This window comes from Syngnathus leptorhynchus, chromosome 2 (genome assembly GCF_054491065.1).
Source record: "Syngnathus leptorhynchus isolate UIUO chromosome 2, UIUO_Slep, whole genome shotgun sequence".
NCBI lineage: Eukaryota > Metazoa > Chordata > Actinopteri > Syngnathiformes > Syngnathidae > Syngnathus > Syngnathus leptorhynchus.
In genome coordinates this window covers 3,866,940-3,893,799 of record NC_141196.1, presented here as the reverse complement: position 1 = coordinate 3,893,799, position 26,860 = coordinate 3,866,940, and the positions used below count along the sequence as shown (strand labels likewise).

Genomic DNA, 26,860 nt, shown 5'->3' with positions numbered 1-26,860 from the left:
CACGATTTTATTGAGCAAAAATATCGCAGCACTTTATCATACATTTAACATTCATGCTGCAGGAAAGATGACCGCACTGGATCTGTATTTCTTGTAATGTGTCATTCTGTAATTAAAATGGGCGCTAGCTCATTTCCCGTTAGAATAGCACTTTAAGTCCAAAACATTGTATTGAATTAATTACAAACCAAAACTGGCATTGAAAAAAAAAATGCGCCATCAATTTTTTGTCAGGCAAAACTATTCAATGAGGGGATTTTTGCAAAATGGATTCATATGATGAGAGAGTTAGAAGTGTTCTGAACAGGTTCAAAGGTCATCTGACTCGGGCACGGGGTAGAGGGCAAGCGAAGCGCCTGTGGATCCCCACCCCTGAGCAGCCCTGTTGAAGGAAGGGCGACCTCTGAGCTCGGGGAAGTCGGGCAAGACGGTTTCCGCCATCGTGTTCTGGACGGCGGCGTGCCCGGGCGCCTCGGCAAAGCCGCCAAACGGGATGGCGCATCTGGAGGCGACAGCAAGTCAGCAAATGGGGACGCTTGGCCGAGCTTTTGTCATTCTCACCTGTTGAAGCTTTTGTAGCCCGTCAGGTCCGCTGGTGGTTCAGGTAAAGAGACGAGAGTGTCGACCGGCGCCGATTTCACGACAAGAGCTCGATCCCACGGCGAGTGGTAAGACTTGGGGATGGCTGTGCTGTTGAATTTCTCTGGAGGGACATCTTTCAAAGGACCACCATAGCCTGGGGGTTAACAAAGCACAGAGTAGATGCTGGTTGAGCTACCAAGTCTTCTATTTTTTTTCCCTGTCATATTTTACTTTTTTTAAAGGGACCGTGAAGTAAAAAAAAAAAATCTTTTCAAAATGTTATATCTACCCTCCCACAGTCTTAACATGGCATTATGGATAATATTGCATTTGTGGTTTATGAATTAAGCAGAAAAAATCAAGTGTTTTGAGCCATCTCAGAGGGCGGCCATTTTACTTCCATTTTAAAATGAGTAATGAATCCATAACAAATTGAAAAAAAAAAAAATACTACATTCATATTGAATCTTCACAATTACATTCTCAGTACAACTCATTCAATGACATATGAGGTCTGCATTTGTGGATCCCGTTGTTCAAAGCAAACATGGTGATGCAGCATTTTGCTGTTATGCTGCGAGCAAATAGAAGAAGCTTCCAATTGAAGTGAAGTCAGCCCCAAACATAGCTGCCTTGCCATGTGTACAAGAAAGACAGAGGCAGGCCTATCCTGAGCACTATCCTTCAAAGTCTGTGCCTCGCTTGGGGGTGGGGGGGGGGTTGTGGTGGGTTTATATAATCAGGGGAGACTTCATGTCACATCCGAAGCTCTCACAATGAACAATCCTCTTTCCTGAGTTGATGTTTTGCCCCTAGGGCGGAAGCAGCACAGACCAAACAGACCTGTGGGAAGTCTACAGCATTTTGGGAAGGAGACGATCGGAGCACATGTGGTGGGGGAGCGTTATCAAACAGGAAATGCTCAGCACGAGAAAAACGCGTACTCGGAAGACAGTCCGCTGATTACGGCGGAAAAGAGACGATACTCTAAATGTGAGCGGATTTGGTGACAAAACAATTTAAACGATAATTTACTGAGTCAAGTCCATCACAGAACTCACAGACTATTATATTTTTTTAAGTTTCCCCTCTTGGTATAGTTCGTTCATTATTTGTTTGCATTCAAAATTCTCCCCCCCAAAAAATGTCATTGTGAAAAATCGTTTGGGTATGACTTCTTGAGACTTTGCCTAAAAATGTAATATTTTAAAATCGACTCTCAATTCTTCTGCATCACCGGCATGGCCTACCAGGGGCAATGCTGTGCGGATCTGGCACTGTTGCAGTTTCTGACAAAACCTTCTGTGGGCAGGCCCGGTCCACGCCAGAGTTCTTCTCAGCAGAATTATTCTCTTCTGTGGAATTCACGTTATCAGCTCCCGACTCCGTCGTGTTCTAGAAGAACATAAAAAAAACAAATTGTTTTCTCCACGTGCTGCGGCTCAGTCATCGCCGTCAAGGATATTTATGATGATTCACTCCAGAACATTCTGAGGAAATGTTGACAACTTGAATCCAAATCCCTCAATTTACCCTCAAGCAATTAACAAAACAAAAATATGCGAGTACATCTCACTTCAAAGATAAGAGTGTGTGCAGTGAAGGGGAGGTGGGGGGACTTCCTTCCACTAAAATCCAAGCCAAAATTAACACACACACACACACACACACACACACACACACACACACACACACACACACACACACACACACACACACACACACACACAATTAGACAATGCTATAAAACAGATGCTACTTGTTAGCATTAAGCTAGCAAGCCCATATGGAAGACACAGCATTTAAAAGATTGTGTTGTATATTTAGTTTTTGAGTAAACTTCAACTGTTTGGGTATTCAGCTTCCTTTCCACTAAAATCAAGCCAAAATTAACAAGCACACACACAAAATATCTCTTGGCTTAAAGGGTTACGAATTACAATGCTGTAAAACAGATGCTATTTGTTAGCCTGTCATTTGTAATTCAAGCAAAATTGTGCATTTAAAAGTTTGTTTTATGTTTAGTTTTCAGGTATACTTCAACTGGGAGTGATATTAAAAAGTTTTTTTTGGGGGGGGGGAGGTTAGGGATAGAGTTAATAATGGCTCATATCACAAAAAAACATAATTGAAAGGTTAAACAGAAGGTACATAGCGAATTTCAATCCATGCCTACGTTGATGTCATTGCGGGCGTTTTCGAAGGTGTACTTGTCCGCGCGTTGCTGGCGCATCTTGAAGAGCCGCGAGCCCCGATTGGACGCCAGGGACAGCTCCTCCAGCATGATGTCCTGAGGCACGCTCACCTTCTTGCCGAGGTCTACCTCCATGTCTGCGCACAAAAACCGAGAGCGCTTTGGAAGGCCGCGAGCACGCCCGAGTGTTTCTCAGCTGTCGGTATCATCGGGAGCCTCCTCCTGCCAGACGACAGTTGTCCTCGCCTCAAATAACATGTCCGAGACCACCACGACAAAGGGATTGGTTACCCCGGGCAGTAAAAATCTTCATTTGTTTATTTATAGACAGCCTCGGGTTGGTCAATTTAGTAGTGTGTGAATGAGTGAATGAATATAGAAACGACTCATTTCTGAGAAATGATATAACTGATAAGTCATCGTTTATCATTCCATCCATTGTCATGGTTTCATGAAATAAATCTTGCCCAATACATTCATAATACAAGATGGAGCGGCATTTAGAATTGTGAGCTGAGAGATTTTTGTGCTATTGTGCTTTTTACATATGATTTGAATAACTGGGCCAGCAATCACGGTATGCAAAATGTTGTTAGCTAGCAAATGCAAATTAGCGTGTGAGATAGAAGTAGATGGTATCAGCTTGACAAATTTTGGCTTTTTACTTTAAAAAAAAAAAATAACACAAGAAGGTTCTGGAAGTGTGTTCAGTTTAGTTCATGAAAGCCCGATTGTAGATTGAGGGGGTTACAAATCTTGGGGCTGCTAAAAAGTTTCTTTACCTTCCAAAGCTTGAATCTCCCTGCATATCGCCGCGGCCTGAGCTTTCCTCTCTCCGGTCGTCATGGTAGAGAAACGCGACATGGCTGCCCCTGAGAATTGGGGAGGGTGGGGGGGGACACATTAGGATGACCTCGACATCAAGCTGACTTACCGGGGCAAAGAAAAGGGCAAAGTTAGCACATCTCTTTAAATAACCTCAGGCCGTTAAACTGCAAGCACATGCTCGTCGGACAGTGCGAAACGGCCGCGTCAGGTCCCGCCAATCGATGCGTGTCGAGAATGGCCAAACGAGTGCAATTGGCTCATTTCACAAAGGACGGCAGGTGTCCTCATACTTTAGTCCATTCCCATTTTTTGAAGGCAAGCGGTGTGAATGGCAGGGTGAAAATTGCACAATAAAAGTAACACCTGAGCAGGTGGGTCGCTTACCTGCACCGAAGGAGCCTGCTGGTTCTCTAGAAGTGCGGGAAAAGGGTGGACGGTGTCAACCGAGTGGGCAATTCCGAGGGGATCAGGGGAAGGGTCGGAGGTCTACGCCTCGAAGCGACTGAATGAGTGGGCGGGTGGCTCGGTGGGTGTCAGTTAGGTGTCATTGCTACAAGTGAAGGAGGCCTAACTAAATTTAGAGCAGTACAGTTTCTTGGTCAGCAGGGCTGCTCTTTCAGAATCAGTCGGATTCTTTAGGCAACTGCAGAAATGCATTTTGGGGTCCTTTAAAGCAGAGGTTCTCAACCATCACCTTTCGACAAATAAATAAAGGAACGTGACTTTTTTCGTTGAACACACTAATGGCTGCAAAGCAATTTGAAAAATTCATTTTCGTCAAACAGTTTTTGAGGTACGAGTTTTTTTTTCCCAATGTTTAATCCATTTAACTTAACATGGTACCTAGTGAATGAAACAAATATTCAATATGTTTTTTGAAAATAAAGCCTAATGTTTTGAATTATATATATATATATATATATATATATATATACTATATATTATATATATAATTATAATTCGCCAATTAATAAGCCATATATATTATAATTAATAAGCCATATATATTATAATTAATAAGCCATATATATATATATATATATATATATATATATATATATATATATATATATATATATATATATATATACATACATATGGCTTATTAATTATTTTATTTACATTTTAAACCGTTTAATTTGATTTAATTGTTTTAATGAAGTAAAATTGGATCATTTTTTTTGTAGCAGGGCATAGTGGTTGGAAAACTCTGCTTTAAAGAGCAAGTAAACAAAAAAGCGCGGGTGTTCTGGTTTCGGAACTATGGAAGGAGAGGCTGGTAAAAAGCATGCTATATAAAAAAAACTACCACTGCAAAACTGAACGCAAAAGTGACAAAAAGGGGCACGCAAACAAATACAATACTTAGAAACTAACGTTCGCCACAGTCACAAAAGTTTTGAATACAATTACGGCATGCAAAGTTTCCATGGAGAGTCTTTGCGTCTTACTGCTGCCAATTGCAGTTGGTGCTGTGTGGAGACTTAGGCAATCCCACTGGGGGCCATTTCCCCTGAGGCCCCGAGTGGCTCACAAACCTATGAGGCTGCCACTTTCTTGGCAGAGACCCGTAACCAACACGCTCACCAGTGCTAGAGAAACCCCCCCGACCAGGACCCCAGCCCCATTGGCCGCCAGCTTTCTGCGGCGACGCCCTGGCCGTCCACTGGGCGGGGGGTTGCGGAACAAGCTTCCTCTGGGCCGCCAGACAAACGCTGGAGGCCAGGTTCTGCTGGAGGTTCTGGAAGGCAAAAGCTTCATCCACCAGCCCCAGGGGATGGCGGGATGCCGCCTCCCAGGGTGTGAGCGCTTTGGGGGTCTTCTCTAGCCAGGAAGACTGCCTGGACGGTCGAGTGGAGGAAGAGGGTGAGTGATGGCCAGTAGAGGGCGCTCTACCTGGAGGGGACAGAGAGTAGCTCCTTCCAGTTACCTGGGGAGGGGGGAAAACCCAAACAGGTTTATTGCACTCATTTTGTTGGACAGAATGTAGGTTGTGCAATGCTGCCCCCGTGTGGTGAAAGATGGTGGTACAAAGGAAACGCAGGAAGAAACAGAAAAGGAAATCCCAGAGTGTCCAGTGAATGAGGTAGAAAGGCAAATGCCAGAACATGACCTCAGAAATCTGCTCAAAAAGCAAATGTATGTGGTTCCACCTTAGATTCAATAGTTGATGTGGTGAATTTGTGTTTTATTTTATCAACAGATAGAAGAAAACCATAAGGCATGCAGAACAGAAAAAAAAGAAAAAGTCGAAGGAGGGTAACGAGTTTGTTTTAATGGCACTGCAGTGAATCGTACAGAAAGTGCACAGTGTCAAGAAAGAAACACACAAAGGGGGGAAAAAGGGAAGGGGGGAACAAAACAAGAAAAACATAGCAGCTGAGGAGCAAACAGAAAATAAAATGAATGTAAGAACATCATTTTTGTATGTTGTACATATAATAATCTGGGTGACAGTGGCTCAAGTTGAAATTCAAGCCGCCTATCCACGCACATGGGTTTAAATATAACAGCCAGCATGATGCAACAGCTGACCCCAAAAAAGCTTAAAATAAATTGACATGAGCCAAGTGCTGCAGGGTGAATCGACTCAAACGATTATTATTTTTTTTACCTTTGAGCTTTGACGGTGACCAACTGATTTGCAACCTGAGATTTATATTTATTTAATATACGCCCCAGTAAATTTTTCTTCCCTTGTTTGTTGTCTGTTCAACTCACCTGCTTACTTTGGAGTTTTAACTTCTCAAATATGAATTCTTCCAATAAACATAAAAAGTACACGCAAACTAAAAGGGGGCAAGAATCACTCGTTTTCAGCGATCGTGGGTTTCCACACCTGAGCGCTGCTTTTTTTAGCCGTAAACTTTGGTTTCGGCGCCGCGCCAGTGTTACCGCTGGCTGTGGAGCCCGGCGGTGACGCTAGAGGGAAACTTGGCGCTACGTTAGCAAGTGGCAGCTGCTGGAAGGCTATTGTTGCCGAGGAAAGGTAAGGCGGACTACCTGCTGATTGGTAGGCCGCCTGTGGGGGCGGGTACTGGGGGCTGACCAATTGAGGGCTTTGTTGATTATCTGCTTGCCAATATGGACCAGCAGAAGATTGCTGGTGAGGATCAGCGTTAGCGGTTGGCTGATATTGGCCATTGTAGGCCTGCTGGGGGTACGACGCGCTAAATGTTCCAGCTGGCTGAACTGGGGCCGTTTGCTGGTTTTGGGGTGTCGAGGCAGGTTTAGGACCAGGCTCCTTGGCAGCTTCTGCTGCGGGCCCGTACGTAAAGAGCGAGGCACTAAGTTGGTAGGGTTGATGCTTCATAACGTCGACTACGTCGAGAGGTTTCGGGGGAGGACCCTGTTTGCCTTTTTTCTTGGCTTTGGACGCAGGACCGCTGGAAGGTGGTTGCTTTGACGCGGCCGGCGGATAAGAGGGGGATTGGATGGGATTGAAACCCCGTGAGGGCGGAGCACGTACGTTGGGGGTGTACTTCCACTCGTTTGGTAAGGAGGCAGTTGGCGATGTGCATCGACTGGCTATGTTGGCCTGCACGGTCTCCGAGTCCACCACGTACTTCTCCATGCGAGACTGCCTCTTGGCGAACATGTCGGCTCCTTTGCCTCGGACGGCCGGCATCTCGTAAGCGGAACCGGCTAGTGATGGGTTCAAGACGGTGGCCAAGGGGTTGATGACGGGGGGTGTAACTTTCTGGCCAGGGGTGAAGGCGTTGATTCGCTGCGGGCCCCGGTTTTGTTGAGTACTCCAAGGCTTGGGCACAGGCGGAGTGTTGGCCGCATGTGCTTGCTGGGACTGCGATCCCCAGGCCGGGGTTTGAGGTTGGGCCGCTGGCCACGCATTTATCGGCGGCTGTGGCGCTGTTTTCAAAGGCGCTTGTTGCCAGGTTGGCTGTGGCTGCGGACGGACGGACTGGTCCCAGGACTGCTGGCGTTGCTCGGGGCTCCAGGAATTAGTGGGACGCTGGACTTGTTCTGGAGGTTGCTGGGCCCAAGATGGCTGAGGCTGGGCGGGAACCGGCGCCCATTGATTCAAACTAGCTGGAGGCTGCGTCGGTGGTTGTGCTTGGGCCGTTTGGGTCCAAGAGGGTTCTGATGCAGGCCAGGTACTAACTGCAGCTTGTGCTTGAGGCTGAACTGGAGCCCAATGTTGATCTGGTGCATGAGTCTCTGGCCAGGCTTGTTGCTGTGCTGGTTGACCCCACGCTGGTTGTGGCTGGGATTCTGGCTGAACCCAAGGACCTTGTGATTGGGATTTGGCTAGTGTCCAGGTCGGTTGAGGGTCTGCTTGTGTAGGCTGGGCCCAGGAAGCCTGTGGCTGCTGCTGTTGCCCCCAGGTCGGCTGCATTTGCGGCTCCGAACTCTGAGTCCAGTTTGGTTGCGCTTGAGACTGTGTTGGTTCTTGGGATTGACACCAGACCGGTTGAGCGTCTGGCTGTGCTTGCTCTGCTTGGTTCCAGGAGGCTTGACTTTGAGGCGACCAGGTACTGGCAGGGGGCTGAGACTGCACTTGACTGTGAGTGGGTTGAGGCGCCGACCACTGTGGCTGTAGAGAGGACTGACTCGGGGGCGGCTCCTGGGACTGCACCTGTGCTTGTGCAGAATCCCAAATCCTTCCAACGCTGGTCTCGGGCTGTGGAGAAGAGCGGACATAACTGTTTCCCTCTTGTGCGACGACTTGTTGGATTTCTGCCGCTGAAGGAGGCCAAGTTTGTTGTTGTTCTGCGGAGGCGTTGGCTGGCGTTTCCAGTTGGGCTCTTGGGGGCGATGACCCGGCGGGAATCACAGTAGAGGTTGGCTCTTGGTCACTCGAAGGGGTGGTCTCTGCGGTGGGGGCTATAGCAGGTGTGGATAAACTATTTTCAGCATGCTGAGGCATTTCCTGGTTGGTGACTTCCATCTGCGGAGACCAGGGGGCAGAGATGTGATCAATCAGCGGTTTTGGTGCCACCGGCGGAGGAATCTTATGTTTCGACAACGAGGACTGGAGGAAATTACAAGCCTCGGCACCGAGGCTGAGGTAGTCTTCCTCGGGTCCTGACTCGAAACCCATCTTCTTGTTACTCATGTTGAGGAGGTTCAGCAGCTCGGGATTAGGTGACATCTTGGGCGTCTCTTTAAATGTGAACATGGGCTTGGCAAGGTTTTTCCTCTTGTTATCCAGAAGGCCCGACCTGATTGCGGGTGTGGCAATGCGCTCATCTCGGGAGGCGATCTGCTCTCCTTGGACTGTCGGATATTGATTAGTCCCGCTCATTTCTTGGACTGTCGGATATTGATTAGTCCCGCTCATTGCAGGAGAGTAAGGTGTCCCTGCCATGTTTTGGGCCAGAAAGGGCTTTGCGGTGCGATTGCCAGAAGAACTTTGCTGTTGCAGCGGGCCGTGCTGACCTTGGGGATACGTTTGGTGCTGCTCGTACTGCTGCTGCTGCTGATAGTGTTGGTACTGCTGCTGTTGTTGGTGCTGTTGATACTGCTGCTGCTGCTGGTATTGCTGGTACTGCTGCTGCTGGTGCAGGTTCACGTCCATGTACGCATGGTCCTCCACGGCGGACCGCACGTAAGCCGTTTCCACTTTCTGCGCCATTTCCACGGGCACAGTTTGGCGCCGCTGGTCTTCTTGCTCGTCGGCAATTTCGTCCATTCGCTGGCGCCTTTGGGCGAACATAAGGGCGCCTTTGCCCTTGGTTTCGGGCAAACACTCCATCTGAGTTGGCTTCTGCTCAATGTTAAGGAGGCTTTTATCCAGGCGGATGGTCAGGACGCCTTTGCCACTGCGGGCATTCGTGAGGAAACGAGTCTCTAAATCCGATCGGTCTCGATCAGTGAGGGTGAACTCAACAACATGGACTCCCCCTCGAGCGTCCTCTTCGTCCTCTTCGGTGCTGTCGTCTCGCTGGTTGTCCTCGCCGGTGCCGTAGCTCACCAAGGTGTACTTCTTTGCTCTCTGACGGTGTTTCTTGAACATCAACAAGCCCTTGTTGTTGGGATTGGGCTGCGCGGCGCTAAGCAAAAGGGCGATCCGCTTACATTTGGACTTGGCCTCCTTCACCTGCTTCTCGGACAGACTCTCGCTGCGCCTGAGCCCTGCGGGGAGACGCTTTGATTGACAGCTTTTCTGGTCAAGGAAAGTCAACAATAAATAACTACAAGATTAGATTGTGTTACACAACGGGACTACAACATACAGTCGCACAAACAAATAGCGATAAATTATTTAACTCATTGTCTCGCCCTCATTTGGAAGTCATAAAGCCGGAAAGCAATTACAAATTTTTGACCCGTGTCTAAGCCGCGGAGAACACGCTGCATTAAATCAGCATTCCCATAAAGTGGTCACAAATTTACTTCAAGTATCACAAGTCTCCAAATGATCTATTCAGCACCCATTTTGATTTTTAAATCGTTCAAGAATTAAGAGGACAATCGTTTGTTTGAATTTCCTACAAGACTAACCTGAAGGTGGCGAGGACAGCCGGAGTGAGCGTCCGACTCACTTTTTTAGCTCAGTTAAAGCACCCTGTCGGAACGAAGGATCAGGTAACAGTTTTGGGGTGCACATGTTGGTGTCTGTCAAAAGCCCACGCTTCGATAACGTGTTGCGAGTGTATTTATGGCTTCCGCGACAGCTCCAGAAAAAGCACGCCTAGGTCACTACCATGGAGTCTTTTCAAGGCTCTTGATCTATTATATCTGATGAGAAGACTACAATTTGGACAAATTTGGACATTCATTCAAAAGGGCGGGTGCTATTTGCCAGCTGAAGTGAACGACATGCTATTTTTTGGAAACACAGGTCGGTCATCATGCTTTGGAATGCACATGTTGACAAATCGGCTTTAATACACACACACACACACACACACACACACACACACACACACACACACACACACACACACACATACATGCACGTACACACATCTTCCAAGAATCAACACATTCCAATAAGTGTACTCACTGGCGTGTCTCGCTCGGTGCTTGTTGGGTTTCTCCGGATCGGAATCGGAATCCTGGTCCTCGGTGGGCGTTCCCTCATCTGAGGGGATCTGGAAAGCGACGCTAAAAGAGCCAGGAAGCTCACAGGGCCCTCCTCCCGCGCCTCGGGATCCGGGGCTCAGTCCGTGGCCTCCCACCCCGTGGCTCGGGATGCCCCTCCCCGGTGATGCTGATGCTGCCGGCTCCTTGCCTCGCACCACTCCGTACTGGCTGAGCGGCTTTCGGACGGGGGACGGAGGGGCCTCCCATGTGGCGCCGCCGGTGCTACGCTCCCCCTCGACACCTTGCGCGCTTCCCAAAGAGGTACGGCTCATGTTGTCCGAGGTCTGCAGGGAAAGGGACAGCGAGGACGTATCACCAGGATCCCTGTGCGGCTCTCCATCAGAAATCTCATCTTGGGATTCGGATATGTAGAGCTCCCTCAGCTTTAAAGGTTCCTTCTCGTCTCTCGATCTAGAGGAGATGAGATGCTGCTATTAAATGGAGCTGAACAAATTTCATTGCCTACATCCGTTTTCGATAGGACTTGTTCTCATTAGGGTTGCAAGGAAGCTGGTCATTGCATCTAACCAAACCTTCACACTCACATGGACAATTTAGATCTTCTATGAACCTAACTTGGATCATATATGCCCAAAAAATATTGTCAAAATATTTCAAAAAGGTTCAACGGAAGCCATCTGCCATTTAGCTGCATAGATGAGAATTATTGTCATTTATTTATCTTTATCTGTCTATGCCAGCGATGTAATGACAGTCAGAACAATTCAATGCTCATCCACTAGAGGGCAGAAACTATTAAACGGTTGCCATGGCGCTTAACAAAAACAGCTTGTGTTCAACTAAACAGGCCCAAATTTTGGTCTGATTTACCAATCGAAACAAGACCATTATTATTATTTGTCTTATAGTTCGTAATAGAAAGCAAAAGTTAAAATCAAACTAAGCAAACAACCAATCGGGTTTACTTAATAAAAGAAATCTTACAAATAAAAAAAATCCCATTTTATTCGCAACTAATTATTCTTTAATTTGATATTGTATTTCTCATACATTACTTTTTTTTTTTTAAAGGGCAGGTTTAATAAGATAGCACAAGCTATGAAAATATCCCCCTTACCTCTTGATGAGCAGCCGCAAACATCCTTCCGACGCGTTGACTAGGGCGCGGGCCTGCCAGAGCGTTACGCCGGCACATGGCTCTCCGTTCAGGGACACAATCTCATCACCTTCCCGTACGCCAGCCCGGGATGCACGGCCGCCTTCTTCTACCTGTAAACAAAAACATGTGCAAGTCACATTACTCACAACCTAATACCAACATCTAACAGCTTCTTTTCCTATTTTCTCATAAAGAAGAGTTTGTTCTGCTACAAAAACAAATCTCTGTGATGCAAAGGGCAGTTATCGCAGTAAACGATGTTTTTGCGTCCTTGTAATTGCTTCCCACAGGCCATAAAACGGTTCGTTAACAAGACAACTTAAATAAGTGGGAATGTGCCATAAATCTTATGAGGCTGGAAGCGGCTGTGAGAAAAGATTCGGACAGGAAAGTGCAGTGAATTAAAATTTATGCTGCTTGCTTATAGTATCCATACAATAAAATAATATGCATAAATGGGTTGTGTGTTTTGCATTCATGTTTCGTTTATTTTCAACATCTTTTTATGTCTAAATTTCCCTCTGTGCACTTCAGGTGCTGAGCTGTACTTGCAGTATCAACATTTCACCGCTAGATGGCGGCCTTTTAACAGTGACACTAAGAGGCGTTCAACAGGTCAAATAAATCCAATACGGTTTAGTACTGTACTGTTATCAACTGTTCAGTCTGCTGCATCAACCATAACAGATCCCACATGGGCAACTCGTAAAATGACACAACCATACCTTGTTTGCATGAAATTAGATTTTATGGGTAACTTTATAGAGCTGATAAAATCCCCTGTGTGCATCCAGGCCCTACAAGGCATCCTGTGTGTCTTCCATTGAGACTTACCTCCAAAAAAGGAAGGGAAACATTTTATTTACCCCTCTCTCCAAACAGTAGAGTCCAAAGTATACCCAGAAATCCACTTTAAATTAATTTCTAGCTCCCGGCAGTTCCTGGCCATAGCAGCTTTAAACGATTAAACTTTTGCGTGGCGACAAAATGTTTCCCTGCACAGGATTGATCTTCAAAGCTCAGGCCCATCTGTCTGCATACAATTTAAATACTTGCTAGCGGTCATAAATGCTGTTTTGATGATTGCCCTAGTGCTTCATAAGGTTTCCATGGTTCACTATTAGACAATAGTCATCTCATTTGTGTGATAAACAACACTGGGTCGGCTCATTTCTCATTTAAGTCGCCGGTTTTAAAACTCTGTCTCTGTTGCTTTAAAACTAAAGTGACCTCATCAATTTTGTACACAGGTCAGAAGAGGAGAAAACACAAGTTCCCTTATATGGACAGAACATTTCACAGTAGATCCATCAAGCTCCTAAGCTGAAATGCCAAGTGCGTGTGTGTTTGTGTGTTCGTATGTTATGTGTTGTAAGTTCATAATTTGAGTTGAGAGTGTTGCAAAGGAGGTAATAGTCAGGAATGTAGAGTGGACGTTGATGAGAAACGTGTGTTGTTGACTTTTTCGCCCCCATGTTTCAATACAATTGGACGTCATTGTTTATGCATGAAGTACAAGTTCAAACTTAACGATGCACACTTGTATGTCACTTTTTTTTTTTTTTTTTTTACACGGACATCCCTGCATAACCGGCATACCTTTTACCTTGTAGCTGACCGCTGAAGTCTTTGGGAGTGACAACAGATCATAACACACGCTCCTGTCCTCGGTCTTGACCATATAAGGGGGTGCTGAGGAATCTCATGCACCCAAAACTTGGCTCAAAAAGCCAACCTCCTGCAAAATTGCATTCCACTTTGCAAACTATGATGAAGTTCTTCTAATGTTTGTAAAAAGAAGCCTTACCTGTGAAACCAGTATCGCCGTGTCAGTGCCCACCAGGCCCTCTTCCAGGGTGAAGCCCCAGGGCCCACCACCTTGCAAAGTCACGCAGATGTAATCACCAGTTCTCATGCTGTATGCGCATACAGCTCCTCATCCGCACCACTGCAGAGCAGATCACAGAACAATTGGGCAGGGAAACAGGATTTTTTAGAACAACACCCCCACTAGACCCACTCCCTCTATCCTCACTTCTGCATCATCTGAGCCGAGTCCGGCCCGCTTCGTGACGTCATGTTAGCGGGATGGAAGACACCTCTGTTAATGGTACATACATACATACATTCATAAATTTGAGTATACGTATAGATTTACACATAATATATATATATATATATATATATATATATATATATATATATATATATATAAAACCTTATATATATATATATATATATATATATATATATATATATATATATATATATATATATATATATATATATATATATATATATATAACCTTATATATATATATATATAAACACGGGCTTAGTATGTGAGAATGCAAAATAAAAATTAAAAAAATAAAACTGAAGAATACATATTTTTAAAAACTAAATATCCTAAAGGGAAACATAAAATACAATAATGTATAAAAGATAGCTTTTACTGTTTTATTTGTGCATGTGTTGTTTAGGTGTTGACGTCACGTGAATAGGAGCTCCGAACATGTGCGCAAGCGCACTCGTTGCCATTGCCACAGTCAAGTTGGCAAATAACCACCAAGCAACGGTTTCTTGTGTCCTTCACAATAAGTCAATTTAAATCACTTTCCTTGCCAATAAAATTATATAAAGACACGTGGAATCACATAACATGCTGCTGGATATTAATTTTCAATTTAGTCCCCGAATATATCTTATATTATTTTCCTACTGTCTGGTCAACGTCAACCTTAGATGTTATTTTGAAACCAGAAGCAGATATTTCTATTCCCCCTCCCACGACTCCTCTTCCCTGACGTCACATGGACCGCCCGGCGCTTTTGGAGTTTGACGTGGCACTCCGCATTCCGCAAAGCAAGCAGACGAGGCCAGCAGAAGCCCATCATACAGGTAAATAAACACAACGCAACCTTTAACAAGCATGGCCACCACTTACGCCAGACATCGCACGAGTGAGGGAGCGAGTTTATTCGTGTCACGATTGTTTGTTTTATCATAGCAAACTTTACGCTCAAATGGGCGCAAACCAGCTAGCGAGATGCGCTCTACGTAACGAAACAAAACAAAAACAATCATGTCATTGAAATGGAATAAATACATCTGTAAATGTCAATGGATTAGAAAGCGTATTTCCCCTTATTTGTGCGGGTCAGGAATAATTCAGAACGCTACCTAAGAGTGTTTGACGTGGCAAGTGGCAGTGTGGAAATAAGCAGAAAAAGCGTTACAAATATTGAACGGATGTTCCATTTATGCGACTGTCATGCATTTTACTTTCGGTTTGGGATGAACAGGGGGTTGTCAATCAACGCGTGCATAATATTAGGCACACCAATATAGATTGCGATCCACTATCAATTTGGGCAAATGTTCATTACAGTGACAATCAGTGCGACGCTAATCTCATGGCTCGTTTATTGTCAAAATTTGCTTTTCATCCATCTATAAAAGAGCAAATTGGGGTTAAATAGGATACAGGCAATGAGTTAAGACCAATCAATCAACAAGCAACTGCTTAAGAATTGTAGAATAAACCTGAAGCACAAATAAGGGCAAACAAAAAGATGTACAAAGCTAAAAAAAAAAAAAAAATCGATATAAACTACTTCAATTGAAATATTTTTGTTACTATCATATTACAGTACTACTACAATACTATTTCTACTCTTGGCACTGTTCCTCTTGTGGGCCCCTAGTGGTTGCACGGTGCTCAGTCGACTTCTGCCATGAGCAGATTTGATAAAAACTTGAATCATGCACCAATGTGCTTCTTGCGACTGTGCATTTCTACAACGCGGGCGTGTTTCAATTCTTTCGCTCCTCTCATAGATAACAAAAGATAATTTGTGCCGATACGCCCTCCCGCTTTATCTCCCAACGAGAAATATCAAAGGTCCATGTTGCACATGGACGCACGTGTTAACTAGCAGATGATGTTATTTATAAAAATCGATGTGAACTCATTCAATATGGACTCTAACCCTTTAACTACCTGCTCTGTAATTAGTGGAGCACATAAAGTAAGCTAACAATCAGGTTCTCAACGACTAAACTTCATATCTATTTTTCAATTAATGAAAAGAAAATGGAAATAATTGTGTTTTCTAATTGTGCTTTTGCGTCCTTGTAGACTGTAAGAGGCCAATTGTTGGCATGAAAAGAGGGTCCAAATGAGTGAGCACGGTTACGTTGCCGCAACCTCGTACTCCCAGACCCAGCCGGGCTTGGGAGGCTACCAAGGGGGATTCGGGGCCGCTCCTGCACAACCCCACTACGGACATTACGGAGGAGCGCCGCAGGCATTCACGGCGCCTCCTACAGGTGAGCAAACCTGAGCCGATTGAGGCGTGTATGGCAAAGATTTATTCATTCCATTTCTAAGAACAAAAAACAAAACAAAAAAAACCCAGAAATACTACCTTTTGACTTCCTGTATGTGCGTAGCTGTGCAGAAATTGCCGGCGTCCTCTGGTCCAGGTCTACCTCCACCTCCCGGGCCCGGTCATTACAATCCAAACAGCCAACAGAATGGAGCTCATATGCAAAGGTCTGCATGTTTCCCTGTGAGGAAATTGTAAATTGGCTTCTATCACATTTGAGTCAAGCATTTTTTTTTTTATGGTATTTTGTTATAAAGGTACCCCACTGCCACTTATGGGCAACCTCCACAGCCGTCATATAACAGCATGGCCTCTCCAGCCCCGCCTCCACCCATGCAGCTCACGAACCAGATGAGCGGCATGAACTTGGGCAACTACGGTAAGTGACCCTCAAAATGTCATTGGTCGGCCTCGGAGGTGAATCCAGGACGCCGCTTTGTTCCCGCAGGCCCCGTTCAGAACCCCCCTTCCGCGGCGAGCCCCATGGCCCAGCAGCCTTTCCGGGGACCCCCTCCTCCAACCGCGGCACAGCCCCCCATGCCGCCCCAGATGGCTCCACCGGCAAGCATGTCCATGGGTCAACCCTACCCTGGCGCTCCTCCTCCTACAGCTCCCGGAGGCTTCCATCAGCCTGGACCTGGACTAGCCGGCCCACCTGGACCGGCCGGTCCACCTGGATACCCGCAACAAGGTACATGAATGGGGTGACCCTTTCCATTTGGGGAGAAATTAAATATGTGCCATTTTGCCACTTACTATTGGCTGAAAATGACCGCAGTGTCTAAGGGCTCAGATAACAACCATCATGGCTTTTCTGTTTTCTAGTGATGTGAAAATGAAGCTTCAAATTTGCTTCATGAACCAGTTGTTTTATTTTTTGGACTTCTCAAGATGGCACTGTTGGTTTAAATAAAGAAACTTAAGAAAGTCAGTATACTTTTAGATTAACACAGTGCTTTTAGAAGAGTGAAAAAATACAACTGGTTCATGAAGCAAATTTGAAGCCTCATTTGTTTTCTGGGTTTGATCATGTGACGTTCATAAGCTGAATCCTAAAAAATTGTATGGAGAATTCAGGTGTAGGATGTCCTGATTTGTGAACAGGTCCGTTTATGGGAGGCCACATGGCAGGACCTCAGCCAGGGGGTTTTCCTGGAGGACTGGGCCCACAACCCGGTCCCCCCCAGAAGAAACTGGATCTGGACTCAATTCCCAGCACAGTGAGCGGCCCCTTCTTGTATCATTTGCGGCACGGTCGTGGTGTGAGTCAAATCGATTGATTCCTAGTTTGATTTCAGACCCAAGTGATCGAGGACGACCAAGCCAGACACGGAGGACAAGTCTTCAGCACCAACATCCGAGGACAAGTCCCACCTCTGGTCACTACCAACTTCACCGTGCAAGACCAAGGTTTTTAAGCCCCCCCGACACCCTTTGGAAGAAACATTAGCCTTCTCTCACCTTCTCTCTGGATTTGATCCACTTTAGGTCACGCCAGTCCCAGGTTCATCCGCTGCACCACCTACTCTTTCCCGTGTACCGCCGAGCTGGCCAAACAGTGCCAGGTGCCCCTGGCGTGTATCGTCAAACCCTTTGCCCAAGTGCCTAAGAATGAGGTAGGTTTCACATGCAAACATGAGTACAGATGATTATTTGTGCTTTGCTATTAACAAAATGACCTTGTTGTGCTTTCTGATCTTGTCCCTTTTCAAACGTCATAAGAGGTAGTATAGTTTAGTGTCAAGGATGTTGTATGTTTTATCTTGGCTGGGGGAGGAGATTAGTTTGCCAGATAGGAGCCAAGTTAAGTCTGTGCCGTTAGTAGTTTATGAAGAGTTTTTGCCATATCAGCATAGAAACGCAATCTTTTTGTGCATTTGATTTAAAAACGGGATCATGTGGAAACAATTTGGAGGCCGTTTGATGAGTTTGACATGTTTGCAAACTGTTTTAGGGTCACAGTAATGTATTTACATTTTTAAACAGTTAATATGGCCAATTATAAATATATTTTGGAGCGCGAAAATTACACTGATAAAAAAATGTGCACTTTTTTAAAAATCTGGGATGAAAGTAAACTTTTCTTTTTGGGGTCGATTACAAATCTGCCCTTGCTTTTAGCTGTAGCACCAAGTTTTTATAATAATGATAATATATAAAAAATATATCATATATAACAATATAAATATCATATATAATAATGTTGTTTAATATATTTAATAATATTTGTGAATTAAGGCTTCGGTTATTACAATGAATGGTGAAACTCGTATTCCGTAAGCTTTTTCCAGTCAAATTGAAAGATATAAAACCACAAACATATAAAGCCATCTCAGATTAAAATGTACTGTTTGACCACCGTCGTTATTCACCACAGGGCTTCGTATCTACTTGGCTTATTATAAAATGACTCTCAGTACATCTTGTTTTGAATGATTTGGCTCAAACTATTCTGAAGTTAGACCACACTCGAGCTGGCCTCCATTTTAGGCAATGTTAGTGGAAGCGAGGAGGCTGACATGCAAATGTGTCACCGTCTTTTTGGCCAGGCGCCGTTGTATCTGGTGAATCACGGCGAAAATGGCCCCATCCGCTGCAATCGGTGCAAAGCCTACATGTGCCCCTACATGCAGTTCCTCGACGGCGGCCGGCGCTACCAATGCGCTTTCTGCAGCTGCGTCAACGAAGGTGCCGCACGAAAAAAAAAAAGCCAAATAAACACTAGCTTAAATTTGCATACATTCCAAGCAAATTTTGTGCCTCTCTCCAGTGCCCGTCTTCTACTTCCAACATCTGGATCACATGGGCCGGCGGGTGGACTTCTACGAGCGAGCCGAGCTGTCGCTGGGATCCTACGAGATGGTGGCCACGCTGGACTACTGCAAGGTATCGCAAGCGTGCGAGGACGATGAGGAGCCGAGCGGTCGCCTACTCACGTCCCGGGTCTTCCGTAGAACAACAAGCCGCCCAAGCCACCCGCCTACATCTTCATGATCGACGTGTCCTACAACAACATCAAGAGCGGACTGGTCAGGCTCATATGCGACGAGCTCAAGACGCTATTGGACGAGCTGCCCAGGTAAAAACAAGACACTATGCAAAAATCTATTGAGTTTTAGCACTTTATATACACTTATTGGGTTTGAGGAGGATCTTCGTGAAAGAAGTCAAATGTAGATACTCACTTGATCCACTAGGGAGGAGGGCGCCGAGAACTCGGCCATCAAAGTGGGCTTTGTCACCTACAACAAGACGCTCCATTTCTACAACGTCAAGAGCTCCCTGTCGCAGCCGCAGATGATGGTGGTGTCCGACATGGCCGAGATGTACGTGCCGCTTCCCGATGGCTTCTTGGTCGACTTCCAGGAATCCAGGGCGCTGGTCTGCAAGTAAGGAAGACCCTGTCTTGAAAAACTCCTAAAATGCAAAACTTTGGTATGAACTTGCTTTGTGGCCCTGGCAGCCTCCTGAGCCAGATCCCTGAAATGTTTACCGACACCAACGAGAGCGAAACGGTCTTTGCTCCTGTCATCCAAGCTGGTGTGGAGGCCTTCAAGGTCAGTATGGAAGGGGTTGGAAATTCCTACAGTAGCTATGGTCCATCTTTCTGAAGCTGGTGGGGGTCTTTGGTCTTTTGTCCTCCAGGAAGCGGACTGCAGCGGCAAGCTCTTCATCTTCCACTCGTCCATGCCCACCGCCGAGGCTCCCGGGAAGCTGAAGAACCGTGACGACAAAAAGCTGGTGAACACGGACAAAGAGAAGACGCTGTTCCAGCCGCTCAAGGCCACGTACGAGGATCTGTCCAAGGACTGCGTGGCTCAGGGATGCTGCGTAGATCTCTTCCTCTTCCCTAACCAGTACGTAGACGTGGCCACCATGGCGGACGTGCCGTCGCACACGGGCGGCTCCGTCTTCAAGTACAACAACTTCCAGGTGAGTTTCCGACTTGTTTTCCGAGACTCCGGCCTACCACTCGGTTGCTTTTCTAAAAAGCCGTCTTCGCAGATTGACACGGACGGCGAGCACTTCCTGCTGGACCTGAGGAAGGAAGTGCAGAAGAGCATCGGATTTGACGGCATCATGCGCGTTCGTACCAGTACAGGTGAGATATATGAAGATATCTTACGAAGCAGTGCTGTTTCTCTTTTTTTTTTTAACAATGCGTCTTCAGGCTTCAGAGCCACCGACTTCTTCGGCGCCATCCACATGAACAACACCACCGACGTGGAGATGGCGGCGGTGGACTGTGACAAGGCAGTGACTGTGGAGTTCAAGCACGACGATGCGCTCAACGAGGAGACGGGCGCCTTGATCCAGGTGCCTCCACCGTTTCTGCGCTGTCCGCCGTTTTTAGATGACACGTGGCAAACCAAAGGGTTCTTTGCAGTGTGCCTTGTTGTACACCACGGTTGGCGGGCAGCGGCGTCTGCGTATCCTCAACCTCGGTCTCAACTGCAGCTCGCATTTGTCCGAGCTCTACAAGAGCTGCGAGACCGACACGCTCGTTAACTTCTTTGCCAAATCCTGTGAGTCGGACGCCTTGCGTTAACGCCAGCTTTGCCGTTTGAGCAAATATGTCACATCCTGCCTTGTTCCAGCCTACCGCGCCATCCTCAATCAGCCCCTGAAGAACGTGAGGGACATTCTGGTCAACCAGACGGCCCACATGCTGGCCTGCTACAGGAAGAACTGCGCCAGTGCCTCGGTCGCCAGCCAGGTGAGCTTCCGGACGTTTTACGTCAGCACTTCCAAATTGACGTGGCCTTCATTTGTAAGACAACCCATTGTAGTAGTAGTAGAATGACTAGCGAGGGGGGGGCGGAGCAGTGCGGACCACCTGCAAGACAAAAGAAAAATATCTTACAAAACCCAGAAATTCTCAAAAAAATGCTGATAAATATTCACTCTATGTTCCATACAGGGGATGGGTGGAAACGTAGAAAATAATTCTCAGAAAAATCTGAACATACACAATTATTTGTCCTGCCCCTTGGGGATCCAGTGCCCCTGCGCTTCCCCCTCTAGCTCCGCCAGTGGTCTCTTGGTAATATCCTGTATAGGCTCACTGGGTGTTTCATTAGCGCTTGCTTTTCTTGGGGGAGCTACAACGTCAGCGTTTTCTGGAACGCAGTATGAATAGCGCCGATGAAGCAATGTAAGATGATCAGGTGACATGCGCGTCCTTCTTTATGCTTAGCTGATTCTGCCGGACGCCATGAAGGTCTTCCCGGTCTACATGAACAGCCTGATGAAAACGCCCCCCCTGACGGGCAGCACGGAGCTGTCCACGGACGACCGCGCCCATCAGCGCCTCGCCCTCATGGCCATGGCGGTGGAGGACAGCCAGCTGCTGCTCTACCCCCGCCTCACCCCGCTGGTACCGACTTTTGTTTTTCCGACAACGAGCCCAATGAAGGTCCAAAAAAAAATGACAAATGGAGTTTTTGTTGCCATCTAGCACAACATGGACGTCGGTAGCGAGGTCCCGCCTGCCCCGACCCGCTGCTCCGAAGAGCGGCTGACGGACGACGGCGTGTTCCTGCTGGAGAACGGCCACGTCTTGTTTCTGTGGCTGGGCCAGGCTAGCCCCCCGGATGTGATCCAGGGTCTCTTCAACGTGCCTTCGCTCGCTCACTTGCAGGCCCACGTGGTTCGTTCAACCTTCTCAGGATACTCTTGGGTCACTTTGATCCATAGTCAGTTCAATCAATTTATGGATCTTTTTCTTCTCAGTGTGCGTTGCCAGAATTGGATAACCCGCTGTCCAAGAAGGTCCGAGCCATCGTTAATGACCTTCTGGAAAAGAGGCCCAGATCCATGAAGGTAGGAGACTCACGTGAAACTACTCGCATTTATTTGCAAAATAATTGCTCTAAATAATCATTTGCTTATTCCATCCCAGCTTCAGATTGTAAGGCAGAAGGACAGGCCCGAAATGATATTCCGCCAATTCCTGGTGGAGGACAAAGGCCTGTACGGGGGCACCTCCTACATGGACTTCCTTTGCCACGTTCACCGCGAGATCAGACAACTGCTTACCTAAAAAAAAAAAAAAAAATCTCCTCACCAGAAACTCAAATAGACGTTTTACATTTTGGGACCAAACACGGTAAGCGGAGAATGTGACCTTTGACCCTGCAAGTGCCAAAGTTGCCTTCCACCCCATCGCCCCTCCCCCACATTCCTGGGTGTTGATTGCCGCTAGACAAACGCAACACCATCCTGCCAAATTTCACATGAAACATTCGTGTTATTTTACTTACCTGAAACAAATTTTCGTTACCTTCATGTCAATGACGCTGAGACAAGGAACAGCAAACTATTTTTTCTGTTTTTAAAGGGATGTTTTGAGAATACCTTATTATTTCATTGTCTGTAAAATTGTCCACGTCAACATTCCTAATTCAATATTGTCCTTTGTGCTGCCTTCAAATGTCTTTTTTTCTTTTTTTGTGCAAGATAAATGCAACTTTGACCATCAGTTTTTTAGTTAAAATTTGACAGCCCATTTGGTTTGTATTAAAACATATTCTCAGGTCATTGCAGTGTTTGTTTTGAAAAATATAAAACATTAATACAAAGTATAGATTAAAAAATACATACTTGTGAACGTGCTTCAGTGTCTTCGCCTTAACGCCGCTAGGGGGCAGCAGAGCACAGAAAACATACCGCACAATGAACTTGCCGAATTCTCGCCCGTCAGTATTTTGTGTATGAAGGCAAAGTAGAGGTTCATCAGTTTATTTTCACCTTGTGGTATATTTACACAAATGTAGAAATGCATCATGATAACTTTTGAAGTGACATGTCAGGATTTTCTTACCTAACTAATATGGATAAAATAAATACAACCACGCCTTTGTCAAAGATAAACTGTACAACATTGAGTCATTTCAAGGAAGTCAAATGAAACAATACATTGCTTTTAAAACTACAATTCACATTTGTCTCTTAAAACCGCACTGTACAATGAGTGTAATGTGAATTAAAAAAAAAAAACTAGAAAATGAAAACAGAGGTCCACTTGGAGTATTATTGCCGTCTAATGTTCTATACATAGATTTAATATAAACTATTGGTGTGGACTAATCCATTCAAACCTGGTCTTCTTCCATCAATCCTTATCTTTGCTGTCTATATATATATATATATATATATATATATATATATATATATATATATATATATATATATATATATATATATATATATATATATATATATATATATATTGGTGATTCTCAAAAGTGGCACACGAATGCATTTGTCAAGTACAGTTCAGTTGTAATAACTTTGAAATATATTTTAATCAAAACAATCATCAGTTCCTCTCTAAATTTAAGTGACTGTATGTGAATGTCTGCCATGAGGATTTGAGCGCCAAGTAGTTTTTGAAGTGCGACTTGATGTAAAAAGTTTAAAAGGGAAGTCAACCCCCAAATTTTCCTTTGAGTCTGTTTTGTGCTTTCCAACTAATTGAAACGGTGTTCCGATAAAATTTTGGTTCGTGGAATATGAATGAAACAGGCAAATTCACCTGTGTTTAGCCATCTCAGTCGTCGGCCATTTTGCCACTTGAAGTCGACTGAAAATGATGTCACAGTTTCCAAGTCACAACCAATCACAACTCACCAGTTTTCTGAAGCTGAGTCGTGATTGGTTGTGACCTGAGAAGGCAACGTTGATGTCATTTGACAACAAACGGCAAAATGGCCGCCTTCCAAGATGGATAAAAGTCATATTCCACATACGGAATATTCCTCAGAGTTTAGACAAGTGGCGGCACATAGAACATATTATTATACAGACATTTTTTGGGGTAGACTTCCCCTTTAAGAACTACTGCAATACAGAATTAAAAAAAAACAATTCACCGGTCATAAAGAAGACTCTGGAAATATAACGACAGGTCACAGTGATATCACCTGGCGGGAAAAGAATGGATAAATGATAAAAGTAAACTTTTCCAGAACGTTCCCAGCCAGGAACAACACGTGATGGGTGGAGGTCTGCATTTTCCACGCACGCACGCACACACGCACACACTCCCTCGAGACGTCGAGTTAAAGGATGTTTTCAAAGAGGTGCATGGAGCGCATGATGTTTTCATCCTGGCGACAAAAAAAAACAAAACAAAACACGGTTAGACAAGGCGAGCGGGCCAAAATGACGCGACGTCACAACGGCCGCCGCCGCTTACATTTTGGCAGCAGTCGATGAACTCATCGATGGTCACCACGCCGTCTTTGTTCTTATCCATTTTCTGTTAGGGGAGGGGCAACATTACCTCATCGTTACGGTGGCTCCACATTGCAAAAATAAAACCTTTTCCACTCACGTAATGAAACAGATTCACAAGAGTCCGCTCCAAATGTATTGGGACAAAGATTCAGTCCAGCTTTGATTTCATACTATTTAAATAGCGACGTACTCAGGACAGAGGCCATTTTTTTGTTTGAAAACAACCAATTTCCAAGATTCCTTCATAACTTTCCAGGAAAAAAAATCTGCAACTTGCCTGAAAGAACACATCTACATGCTGGCGTGGAGTCTCCTCTTTGAGCACGGGGTACGTGCATTTTCCCATCATGTCGTAGATGGCCTTCATGATGTCGAGCATCTCCTGAGGGACAACACCGTCAACCCGGGAAAATTTGACATTTTATTTGTCGGAGGTCCACTGAGCTGTACCTCTTTGGTGATGTAACCATCTTTGTTGATGTCATAGAGGTTGAAAGCCCAATTGAGTTTCTCTTGAATGGTGCCCCGCAATAAAATGGAAAGACCCATGACAAAATCTTCAAAGCTCACCGAGCCGTTGTGATCCGTGTCAAAGGCGTTGAACAGGAAGTGAGCGTACATCGACGCATCTGTGGGAGATGGGGGGAAAAAAAAAAAAAGAAGAATCAGCAGCAGCCCGTGTCCGACTTGTCTTTTCTCGCTTGAAATTGGATGAACAAAACGAGTGAGCACAAACCTCCTTGTGGGAAGAACTGGGCGTAAATGTCTTTGAAGGTTTCCTCGTTGACGACGCCGCTTGGACATTCCTGCGAGAGACCACCACATTTTTTATTTTTTATTTCCAACGAGCGAGGGGACTCGTATTATCAGAGCCAACCAAATGCATCCAAGTGAAAAAGCAAAACAAATATTTCTTTGATGAGATACACTCGTAGCAATCGCTCATCCATGAACATTGAAAACACAACGCAAAACCGGGCCAGGCGTGAAATCCTTCCCGAAGTCATCATTTGTGACTTTTCACATCCAAGACCTTAGGGAGTTTTCTTCAAAGCCTGCTTGACCACCTGAGCGTGCGCTCCGGACAAATAGCCTCATTCTGCTGCCACTTGAGTTGGAGGCGCTTTATTTGTCTTCGCCCACAGCTCAGTTTCTCTTCTTATGTTTGGTCGCCGGAAAAGTTAAGCTTGCTGAGCATCACTCACGTTCTTAAAGCCGCGGTAGAGGATCTGCAGTTCCTTGCGGGAGAAGCGCGTCTGCGCTTCCAGCTGTCCGAGACCTTCGGGACGATGACGCACGGTCGATAGTTCCAGCTCGTCTTCGATGCTGTCTGGGGGAGGAAAATGAAGGTCGTAAATCAAATTTGGAAGGCTACAGTCCTGAGCTAACATTCACTTCTGTTTTCACGATGTTGCGTTTGCCAGCCGAGTCATCCGCTTGAATAAATAAAGCTCCGCCCCCTAAATGGATGCCTCTTTCTTTCTTGTCAGCAAACAGGTGGAGATGCCATTTACCTTCACTGCCCACAACACAACACGCCAACGCAGAAAAACTCTTTCAAGCTATTTGGCCAGTTTTCTCAAGAGCTCCCCCTTTTGGTCACATGTGAGGTTTACTCAGGTCACAAGGTGAACATCTTGTATGTTGCGTTAAGTGTCTTTGACAAGAAGAGCCCGAGAAGTGCCACTTGCTTTGTTCGCCGCCTGACGACGACTTGGCGGCGGCGCACGGGAGCAACCTCATGAGGCGAGCCCTCACCCCGCCCTCGCGGACAAGCGACGGGTAACCTGGAGAGCACAAGTACATGGGGAGGGAGTGCGGTTACCGCGGCAACCGAGACATTTGGAGGGAGATGTGGTTCTGGGTTTCTTCAGGACAACAACATGAAGGAAGGCCGGTGATTGCAAGCGTCATGGTGGTGTAAAGCGACACCTGTAAACAAGTTGAGGGGTGCCATGAGCGTGACATCACCGCTCGGCATGACTTATTTAAAAGTCTGCCACTGGGTCAGCAGAACTCGAGACTGCTGACCTCCTCTCGTGCAGAGGAAAGACAGATATCTCATTAGGCCGCGCTCCGATGGATGACTTTCTTCCTGTCAGCGTGGCGACAACGTATCAACTTCACTTATAAGAGGGTGTGCACACTTATGCAACCTCATTATTATCATTGTTTATTTAAAAAAGCGGTGTGAAAAAAATGTTAATGATGGGGAAAAGTTTGAAATGAACTTTCTTGGCATCATTTAATGTCAAAGAAACCTGCCGTTTAAACAAGGGTGTGTACACTTTTTATATCCACTGTACTTAACTGTGTAAGGTATAAGAAGCTTGTATAATCTGGCCAATAAAAATGTGGTAGTTGCAAGTACATCTTGAAACGGGCAAATAAAATGGCCTCATAAAAAGGACAAAAACACCAATCTGGTTGTAAAAAAAAAACACTTCCCAATCAAAT

General features: G+C 45.7%; 4 protein-coding genes across 10 annotated transcripts in view; 1 reads left to right on the top strand and 3 right to left on the bottom strand.

The window, feature by feature from the left end:
• On the bottom strand, nucleotides 1–4,503 carry myoz2a (myozenin 2a). Of its 2 annotated transcripts, none has more exons than XM_085904853.1 (6): nucleotides 3,755–4,503; nucleotides 3,559–3,648; nucleotides 2,759–2,913; nucleotides 1,833–1,977; nucleotides 562–736; nucleotides 1–502 (listed from the first exon to the last, which is right to left on the bottom strand). In XM_085904853.1, exons 2-6 carry the CDS (start codon nucleotides 3,638–3,640, stop codon nucleotides 310–312), a joined length of 750 nt encoding a protein of 249 aa, XP_085760979.1. In that variant the 5' UTR covers nucleotides 3,641–3,648; nucleotides 3,755–4,503; the 3' UTR covers nucleotides 1–309. The 2 variants fall into 2 exon arrangements, with proteins under 2 accessions (XP_085760979.1, XP_085760978.1); XM_085904852.1 differs by having other exon boundaries at nucleotides 3,989–4,503.
• Nucleotides 4,504–4,702: 199 nt separating this feature from the next.
• On the bottom strand, nucleotides 4,703–18,099 carry synpo2a (synaptopodin 2a). 3 transcript variants are annotated; one of them, XM_085932944.1, is made up of 8 exons: nucleotides 17,624–18,099; nucleotides 16,202–16,343; nucleotides 13,807–13,872; nucleotides 13,579–13,719; nucleotides 11,730–11,881; nucleotides 10,572–11,062; nucleotides 6,444–9,697; nucleotides 4,703–5,534 (listed from the first exon to the last, which is right to left on the bottom strand). In XM_085932944.1, the coding sequence occupies exons 4-8, from the start codon at nucleotides 13,684–13,686 to the stop codon at nucleotides 5,052–5,054; spliced, it is 4,488 nt and encodes a 1,495-aa protein (XP_085789070.1). In that variant the 5' UTR covers nucleotides 13,687–13,719; nucleotides 13,807–13,872; nucleotides 16,202–16,343; nucleotides 17,624–18,099; the 3' UTR covers nucleotides 4,703–5,051. The 3 variants fall into 3 exon arrangements, with proteins under 3 accessions (XP_085789070.1, XP_085789061.1, XP_085789053.1); XM_085932935.1 differs by having other exon boundaries at nucleotides 7,074–9,697; nucleotides 17,624–18,097; XM_085932927.1 differs by having other exon boundaries at nucleotides 5,370–5,534; nucleotides 6,608–9,697; nucleotides 17,624–18,096.
• Nucleotides 14,588–22,772, top strand: sec24d (SEC24 homolog D, COPII coat complex component). Its single transcript, XM_085932957.1, has 22 exons — nucleotides 14,588–14,672; nucleotides 15,913–16,103; nucleotides 16,227–16,329; nucleotides 16,420–16,541; nucleotides 16,611–16,853; nucleotides 17,267–17,382; nucleotides 17,461–17,572; nucleotides 17,651–17,778; nucleotides 18,712–18,850; nucleotides 18,933–19,048; nucleotides 19,117–19,241; nucleotides 19,360–19,551; nucleotides 19,626–19,719; nucleotides 19,808–20,095; nucleotides 20,168–20,264; nucleotides 20,334–20,479; nucleotides 20,550–20,688; nucleotides 20,761–20,879; nucleotides 21,360–21,539; nucleotides 21,621–21,812; nucleotides 21,896–21,985; nucleotides 22,065–22,772. Exons 2-22 carry the CDS (start codon nucleotides 15,953–15,955, stop codon nucleotides 22,203–22,205), a joined length of 3,033 nt encoding a protein of 1,010 aa, XP_085789083.1. The 5' UTR covers nucleotides 14,588–14,672; nucleotides 15,913–15,952; the 3' UTR covers nucleotides 22,206–22,772.
• A 122-nt stretch (nucleotides 22,773–22,894) lies between these two features.
• Nucleotides 22,895–26,860, bottom strand: part of kcnip4a (potassium voltage-gated channel interacting protein 4a) — a 33,399-nt gene continuing 29,433 nt past the window's right edge. For 3 of the 4 annotated variants that reach the window (XM_085932978.1, XM_085932986.1, XM_085932969.1), the window contains exons 2-7: nucleotides 25,609–25,733; nucleotides 25,140–25,209; nucleotides 24,854–25,032; nucleotides 24,681–24,785; nucleotides 24,363–24,425; nucleotides 22,895–24,273 (exon numbers count right to left, since the gene is read on the bottom strand). In XM_085932978.1, coding sequence (XP_085789104.1) covers nucleotides 24,226–24,273; nucleotides 24,363–24,425; nucleotides 24,681–24,785; nucleotides 24,854–25,032; nucleotides 25,140–25,209; nucleotides 25,609–25,733 — 590 coding nt within the window. In that variant the 3' untranslated portion in view covers nucleotides 22,895–24,225. Of the gene's footprint in view, nucleotides 24,274–24,362; nucleotides 24,426–24,680; nucleotides 24,786–24,853; nucleotides 25,033–25,139; nucleotides 25,210–25,608; nucleotides 25,734–26,094; nucleotides 26,191–26,860 lie in introns of all 4 variants that reach the window. The other variant, XM_085932994.1, reaches the window with a different exon arrangement.